Source organism: Amphibalanus amphitrite, unplaced genomic scaffold, assembly GCF_019059575.1.
Source record: "Amphibalanus amphitrite isolate SeventyFive unplaced genomic scaffold, NRLGWU_Aamphi_draft 001025F_arrow, whole genome shotgun sequence".
NCBI classification, from domain to species: domain Eukaryota; kingdom Metazoa; phylum Arthropoda; class Thecostraca; order Balanomorpha; family Balanidae; genus Amphibalanus; species Amphibalanus amphitrite.
The window spans coordinates 77,801-86,150 of NW_024882519.1; the positions used below are offsets into that span (position 1 = coordinate 77,801).

The 8,350-nt window shown below is 47.8% G+C and overlaps 1 protein-coding gene across 3 annotated transcripts; it reads left to right on the plus strand.

Moving 5' to 3' along the window:
* Positions 1–1,861: 1,861 nt before the first annotated feature.
* LOC122369313 (prisilkin-39-like) lies at positions 1,862–7,794 on the plus strand. Of its 3 annotated transcripts, none has more exons than XM_043343961.1 (4): positions 1,862–2,040; positions 3,911–4,011; positions 6,766–6,864; positions 7,213–7,794. In XM_043343961.1, the coding sequence occupies exons 1-4, from the start codon at positions 2,038–2,040 to the stop codon at positions 7,607–7,609; spliced, it is 600 nt and encodes a 199-aa protein (XP_043199896.1). In that variant the 5' UTR covers positions 1,862–2,037; the 3' UTR covers positions 7,610–7,794. The 3 variants fall into 3 exon arrangements, with proteins under 3 accessions (XP_043199896.1, XP_043199895.1, XP_043199897.1); XM_043343960.1 differs by lacking the exon at positions 1,862–2,040 and adding an exon at positions 3,078–3,158; XM_043343962.1 differs by lacking the exons at positions 1,862–2,040; positions 6,766–6,864 and adding an exon at positions 3,078–3,158 and having other exon boundaries at positions 7,231–7,794.
* The last annotated feature ends 556 nt before the right edge of the window (positions 7,795–8,350 follow it).

Consider the following 8,350-nt stretch of genomic DNA (forward strand, 5'->3'; position numbering starts at 1 on the left):
ATTATGCGCGGATCCATGCTAAACGCGCTGAAACTTGTCTCATCGGTGATACGCCATTATACACTTCTCAAGATTTGATCACGTCGACGCTTGCTTGTGTTGCGAAAACGCAACGAAGGGCGTAAATGGGTTAAATGAATTGCCTTACATGTGCAAAGAATTATCAGTTTGAGGTCAACAAGGCCAATGTGGAAGGTCATGTCAACCAACATTTGGGGCATGACAAAAATAACTGCATCTGAATAATTGCGGAAGTTGTTAACCCTCGCCGGCCGAGGGGGGGGGGGGGCGGGTGCCGCCTTCCCACCATAGGGTTTTTTCGCGATAGCTCCGAACACGCTGGCGATAGAGAGCTGAAACTTGGCATACCTGACCTTTGATCCAAGCCGGATCTTTTGACACCAACGGCATTTTTGGGTCAGGTCAGGTCACTGACCTATGACGTCATAAGTGAACCTCTGCACGGTCTTCAGATGTCGCAACTTCGCAACGCCCTCACTGCCAGAGGAGATGTCACAGGGAAATGAAACTTGCAGGATCTAGTATCCATTATGAGTCCCACAACTTGTATATCTCGGATTTTTCCTAAAGGTCATATGAGGTCAGGTCATTTTCGTGACCTCACCATTATAAGTCAATGGGGAAAAATTCAAACTGCTATTCTGGCGCCGGGAACGATCTCCAACTATCTCAAGCACACAGAATCGTGATTTGATGCACTCCTTGCAAGGTTAGATGCGTCACTTTTGCAATGTTGACCTTGCGTGACGTCATTTATGACGTCATCAAGGTCATATTAGTTTTTCGTCAATAACTCTTGATCAAATTGAGCTAGCGAGTCGGGAAAGCCACCAATGGACTCAGGAAGACCTGTCGAATCGAATGATATGCGACATGACCTCTTTCGACCAACTTCGTGACCTGGGGGTGCTGACCTGACCTTGACCTGAGGTCAACACCCCAAGTTGACCTGACCCGGACAAAATGTATACCATTCGACGCGCCTGAGCGAGACAAACACGATGCTGCCAAAATCGGCGCTCTGCGGCCGTTTTTTGCGAAGTTATTCACCAAAAACTGAACCGTACCTTGGGGCACTTGACCTGACCTTAGAGGTCACCGGTTGACCTAGGACCTTAAAATCGGGTACCAATCTCTGCGTCTCGTAACGGCGCACACGCTCGTTTTTTCCGCGACGCGCTAGCTCCACCAGGGGCGAAACGGCGAGGGGGGGGTCGTACCCGCCCCCCCCCCCCCCCCTCGGCCGGCGCGTATGTAGAAAACCAATAGGTCCGGCGAGGGTTAAGGTTGACGAAATCTGTCAGAGACGGGCAAGTTCAGGAGAGTCGGCCCCGGCGCCAGTGCTTAACTGACGTCCGACCAGTGGCGGTGTCGGCGAAATTTGCCTCACTGTAGGTACAGATGGTAACACATGACGGCTTTCATGATCCGGATCGCAATCTGCACACAATCGCAAATGTCTCTGGTCCAAGAGTATATAAATAAAACAATCAAAACAATAAGCATAATTTATGACAACCTCAACAGCTCACGGCCTCAACCGTTACAACTTGCCATTAGCGTGTTTTCACAGAATGTGATTCATGACATGAAGCTCTCGACATGAAGCTCGTGACACAAAGCTCGTGCCTTACAGCTCGTGACCGCCAGATGCGTGTCACCTCCAGTAATGCAGGTTAATGTGCAAACCGGTGACACTAGCTGCGGCCACAGTGCTCGGCTACTCATAGACTGTCGGTGATTATGTTATCTACGGTGGGAAGAGGTCACGCCTTCTTTGCCACGTGGACTAGGGACCTTACACTTATTTAGCTGGGTGTGGCACTGTGTGGGAATGTCTGGGACCTTTTGAGACCCTCTGAGACCTTCCGAGACCAGTTTTGACAGAAGCTCAGACTGACAATGAGGCATTTTCAAACCGTTTATCACGGCAAGGCAGTCAGACGTCCTTGTGGGGAAATTTATCAATATGAAGACCGTCTTTAGTGAGTTATTTCTGTGACTTATGTGCGAGTAATGGTGAGTGACGGGATGAGTTGGTAATATTATCATGCCGAGCTGGCTGAGTTTAGCTTGTAAGCTCATCCCTCGGCATTGCATAATTTCATGTATGGGCTGGTTTCTCAATGGGATATGTGCGTGCGTGATGAAGAAAAATTTTCTAGAAGAGGTGAGAATGCACGACTGAGTCCCAAATAGCCGTAAACTTGAGGATGTATCTTGTAGATGCTGTGCCACACATTTTTTCATGCAATAGATGAAACGATAAATTATGCGTCTTTAGACGGTCGTAAGTCGACTTCACAGTGAAGAGAACCAATCTCAATGTGACCGGCTAAAATGATCGCCGTTTCGATTCAAAAAGTTTTAGATCCACCGCTTTTTACATTTACTATCTTATCTAGTCATCGAACTCTTGGAGCCATAGACAAATCAAATCAAATTGGTGTATTCTGATAAAATGATGCGGACAGGTGCTCATAAAAAGTGAAAATCATTCGCAAGTTTATAACGCGTTTGAGCCCAGGGCATTGCATTGAAGACCACCTTTTGCGATTACTTAAGCACCTTCATTTTTTCCATCTCTTCCATTTTTAACAAGCCTGAAGTTTTTCATTTTTAACGCATGCTTGATGTGATTTTTTTCGTTTTCATCTTATACAGCTACAACGTTGCAAATGTATTTATGTAGTTATATAGGTAGCTGAACCATAGACCTAAAAAGCGTGCCTGACCATTCAACTATTCAGACATAATTTCATCCAAATATCACGGTGATATTTTTTTTCATTGACTTTCCTTATAATTGTGAGTAACCAAAGTTCTCAAATATTTAAAACACAGTTGATTTCATATTTTAAATGGAACGATTCCGTTTCATTTTAGATGATTGTGAATGGTCGGGCCTGTCTGATCTCGTCACACAGAAGTTATCTCCTCTGGTGCGTGCGCCGGGACCGTGCCCCGGAGGCCACCTCCTACCCCCTCCCCGAGGGCAGGGTTACCCCGAGGGGGGCACCCAGCGGAGCCGGTGAAAGGCGTGGCTCCCGCCGAGGTCCCGGGGCGTGCTATAAAAGCCGTGTGGGTGCAGCGGTACGACACAGACTCGTCTTCTCCGAGCCGCAGTCATGAACAAGGTATACCGCAGGGCTCGGCACTGGCGCCACCGGTGAATGGTGCAGCTGGACAGTGGTGTGCGTGGTGACAGTGGTGCGGAGAGTTTCGTGGTTTCGTGTTCAGTGGTGTGGTGTTGAGTCTGCCGCTCCTGACTAGGCTCCAGCGAGTCATTTCGTGAATGGTTTTCGTTTGATCAGCAAATGCCATGTGAAAATCAGTGAAATATTTTGCTTTTTTATTTATCTTTTTATCTTTGTTTTCTAAAAAGTCAGGCTACGTTTAGTTTGCTCGCAGTTTTTCATCTAAGCTGCACGCTTTTGGCGAATCATTGCACTTTTTCAAACTGTCTTTTCTTTCTCTTCAATAAATTATATTGCATCTTTATCAGATGCTCAATTACAACAGAGTCTTAACTATAATCAGCTGCAATTTGATCGTGTTGATTTCCTTGATATCTATGAAAACTTTCGCTTTTCATGTTGCAGATTCAATAACAAATTTAACGAGATTCCGTGTTCATAATTTGCAAAACATCCTCAACACAGTATCTTTTAACTTTAAGGATTCTTTTACTTTGGCAACAAATAAGACTTTCGTTCGTTTTCCTTAATTCGTAAAGTCTGCTTTATATCTGAGCTCCTCTTTCGACAAGTAGCCTTTACAGAGGTTTGCACCGCAAGACTTCATTGCAGTCGAGGTTGTTAGTGGTTTGCTACCTGTCGCCATCAACGCAGATTACAGGTAACACTTAACATTGCACTTTCTTCTGCAGTTTTTGGCTGTCGTTGTGCTGGCGGCGGTGGCCTCGGCCGCTGAAAAGAAGGAGGACCTCAAGACCGAGGAATCCCACCCGGTCGCTGCCTACGGAAGCGGGTAAGATGGTGTGCTTTTATTCCAATAGATTTACCCAAAGTCAACACTTTAGGTCAGTAAAAAAGTAGCTCATAAGGGCTAAGGTGTTAACCCGCGCCCTGGTGTGGGTCTGAGCCACCTTCGCCCTGGTGGGGGGGGGCCAAAATGACCCCCCCCCCGTCTAACTCGAAAACGAAGAGGGCTAGGAAGACGCGGAAAAAAGCAAACGAAAGCCCATAACAAGTACGTTCGAAAGTATTTCGGTCATTTTTTCGCTAAGGTCAATATTGAGGTCGCTAGAGGTCATCATAGGTCAAATTTCAGTGTTTTCGGTGTTGCCGGACATATTCCGCTGTAGCTCGGAAACTAGAAGAGCTAGAGAGCCGCGGAAAAAAGCAATCGATAGCTCTTTTCAAGCTCTTTCGCCAAGGTTCGTCAGATTTGACCTCAGCTCAACGGTTTGGCCTACAGAGGTCATGCAAGGTCAACTTGGCAAATTTCGTTGAAAATGTTTTTAACTATAGCATGCATTCACGAGAAAATAGAGAAACGATTCATGCACCATCGTGCTTGGCTCGTCAAGACGCGTCGAATGATATATAGTTTGACCTCGAAAGGTCATTTTGAAAATTTGACCTCAGGTCAAGGTCATGACCTTACCGAAATAGGTCATGCTGCATATCATTCGATCCGCATTGACGAGACAAACACGATAAACGTCGAACGGAGTCTCTATCTCTATTCAATAACAAGTAAGTGCAGAAAAACCGCTGGTGACCTCTGGTGACCAGGGAGATGACCTAGCGTGACCTCAGCGAGGTCACAAGCAAATGGTTTCACATGGGCTGTGATTTGCTGACCCAAGACACTTCAATAACGAAATATAGGAACAATCACGCCCGATTTAGCTGAAAAACAACTACTTTTCGATTCTCCCATTGACTTATAATGGGGAGCAGCGATGACCTGACCTGACCTTAGGTCACATTTATAAAAAATCCGAGATAGCCATTTTGTAGAGCTGGGTGACATCTTCAAGTACTGTAAATTTTACATCGATCGGATAAAAGCTGTGCCTTTGAGAGAGCTTTGAACTTTTTTAGAGGTGGTGTCAGTTTTGGTGACCTTGTGACCTGACCTGACCTGACCCGAACCCCCCAAAAAAGGACATGATGTAAAAATGTTGAATAAACAGCTATACAAAGTTTCAGGGCGCTAACTCAAGTGGTTTCTGAGTTATCGCTGAAAAACCACAGGGGGGGGGCCAAAATGGCCCCCCCCCACCAGGGCGAAGGTTAACCGAGTGGATTACTATCTTAAAAATATATCTTAAGTACAAGTAGAATTGTGCCTAATTTTTTGATAGTTGTAAAAACTGCTCAAGTTTCTGCATCGTCTTGTAATATCCAACAGAATTCAGTGACGATCCTGGCTAGTGCGTTACTGTCACAGTCTGCCGTCGATGTCTCTAGTTACCGTCCCTAGAGCGAGGCGCCGTCGCCGTCGTTCCGGCGCCTCGCCCGGTGTGGTCAGCACTGTGGCTCCCCGGGCGGTGTCCTCACACTTCCAAAGTCGATAGAGCGGAACCATGTCCTCCCCATGGCATAACCATCACAGCGGATCTCAGAGACGAAAGGTGTTGCTGCGGCGAGCAGCGACGGCCATCTGCCGCCCACCGTCTGTCGTATGGCGACTGTCGGCTGTCCACTGTCCACTGTGTGCCGTCCACCGTCCACCGTCCACCATCCACCGTCCACCGTCCACCGTCCAGTGTCCACCGTCCACCGTCCACCGTCCACCGTCCAACGTCCACCATCCAGTGTCCAGTGTCCACCGTCCACCGTCTTCTGCCCGTCTCTAAACTTGGACGTTCTCTTTCCTCCTTCTCTCTGTCTCTGTCTCTCTGTCTCTCTGTCTCTGTCTCTGCCTCTGTCTCTGTCTCTGTCTCTGTCTCTGTCTCTCTCTCTCTCTCTCTCTCTCTCTCTCTCTCTCTCTCTCTCTCTCTCTCTCTCTCTCTCTCTCTCTCTCTCTCTCTCTCTCTCTCTCTCTCTCTCTCTCTCTCTCTCTCTCTCTCTCTCTCTCTCACACACACTCTCTTCTCTCTCTCTCTCTCTCTCTCTCTCTCTCTCTCTCTCTCTCTCTCTCTCTCTCTGTCTCTCTCTCTCCCTCTCTCTCTCTCTCTCTCTTCCTCTGTCTCAGTTCCCACCAAGCCGGCCGTCACCTGCAATTAATGATTGAACATCTGTCTACAATCGGTGGAGTTACGCGCACGACGGCGTGTGAGAATTCACCCTATGACGTCATAATTGTGACATCATCGGTATGATGTCATCACCGAGTGGTTTCACGGTAGCAGAGCCTTGATCGTGAGCTATAAGCAGCCCGGGGAGTATTGGCCGAGGAGGGAGAGTGTGTGTACTGTGTAATTTAAATTATTATCCATTCAGTGTCATTTTGATGGCTGGAACATCAGCGATGGTGATGGATTTACTACAATAATGCTAGGATGTGAATTTCATACGTTGTGGTAATAATCAAATTAATGTGGTCACTTGTTTGGCTTTTGTATGGCGGAGATGAGTTACATTGATTAGTAGTCATTTATCATGCGTAATGCTCGCCTGTGTTGTCGAAGCTAATGTGTTTCCTGTTTTTTGTTCTGAAAACCTAAATGCCCAATGCCCAATTTTGTCCAATAAATGCCAAATTTTACTCTTAAAATAGCCACTTATCGGTTTTGTACTTTGCTTTAATTTTCTTCTCTTTTTTCCCCAGCTATGGCTACGGCGGTTATGCTGCCCCCAGTTACAGCCATAGCCACTCGTACACCAGGACCTACAGCAAACCCAGCTACGGATACGGACACGACGATAGGTACGCCCGAAACAATCTTTTTTTAGAGCATTTATTTACCGTTTTACACGCCCTTCTGTCACCACCCGTTTGCTGAAGTTTAGACGGGGAGGAAATTTGACTCAAAGGGAATATTATTTCTAATTACGGAAGCAGTCCAAAAATTACATTGCTTTTAATAGAAGTGGAAGGCATTTCGTTCGATATATATAGCAGCATCGGTTGCAATTAATCGAAAAGTAGCTATTCTTATTTTAAACTTCATTCTACGTCCGAAACTCCTGTAAAATTCCGATAAGTGTTACTAAAACTCCCTTCAATAATTTTATACGTTTCCCACCGCATTGACCATTTTCATTATGTTTACAGCTACGGATTCAAGCCCAGCTACGGCTACGGTCATTCTACCTACGGCCACTCAGGCTACGGCAGCTCTGGCTACGGCTACGCCCGCCCGTCGTACGGCTACGGCCACACCAAGAGCTACGGCTACGAGCGTCCCAGCTACGGCTACTCCGGCCACGGCTCCGATTACGGCCATGGATATGGCTATGGCCGCGACTACGGCTACGGCCATGGCTACGGCTCCGACCGCGGCCACGGCTACGGCTACTCTGGCTACAGCCGTCCCTCCTACGGCCACGGCTACTCTGGCCACGGCTCTGGCTACGGCCACTCTGGCTACGGCTACAGCGCTCCTTCGTACTCGTACTCTCGCAGCTACGGCTATTCGGCTCCGTCGTATGGTTACGGATACGGCCACTAGATGTCAGCACCTACTGGAGATGTCAATCAGGAACCTGAATGATGTGACCTGCCAGTATGGGGCGGCGTCAACGTGTAAGGAAATGCCGCCAGCACAGTCTTTCTGGTTATTTAAACCTGTCCGCTTGAGGCCGTGTGTACCTGACAACAGTGTGTGTACTGAATACACCGAACAACGAGCCAGTGCTATATTTGTGTTCGTCTACTTACTCATTCAAACGTGCAGTTAGCGCCTTTGGGTCGAAAATTGTGCAAGGTGTGTAATATTTTTGTGTGTACTTATTTGTGCCCAACCCGAGGAAACCCCTTCCAAATAAGCCAGCGCTGCCACTGAGGAGGTAGAACAAGCCGGAGCCAAGGGGACAGGGCCATGGATTCAGTATCCAGAGACGTGGGAATTCTTTCGAATCCTAGAGAGGGCCTCAATCTCACATGAGAAAAACACTTGAACGACATTTATCCCTTGCCTGTGTGCGGCGTTTTCCAGTGTTTAATGTGTAGGGGGAGGGCGGGGGATGGACACCCCTGCCGTTCGGCCCTGATCGAGCTAGAGCATGACAGAAAATGTGAGCGGGTTGCCCGTGACGAGAGTAAGCCGATGATGCCGAATTTTAACCCTCGCCCGCACAGGCCATTTTGTGTCCTTCGACGGCACAAGGGGGGGGCGCTGGTACGACCCCCTCGCGTTTGGCCCCTGATCGAGGTAGAGCTTCGCAGAAAAACGAGCGTGCTGCCCGTCACG

Coding starts and splice junctions, on each gene's coding strand:
- LOC122369313 (XM_043343960.1), top strand. Junction 4,012..6,765: donor GTCGCTGCCTACGGAAGCGG/GTAAGATGGTGT, acceptor TTTTTTCCCCAG/CTATGGCTACGGCGGTTATG. Junction 6,865..7,212: donor GGATACGGACACGACGATAG/GTACGCCCGAAA, acceptor TTATGTTTACAG/CTACGGATTCAAGCCCAGCT.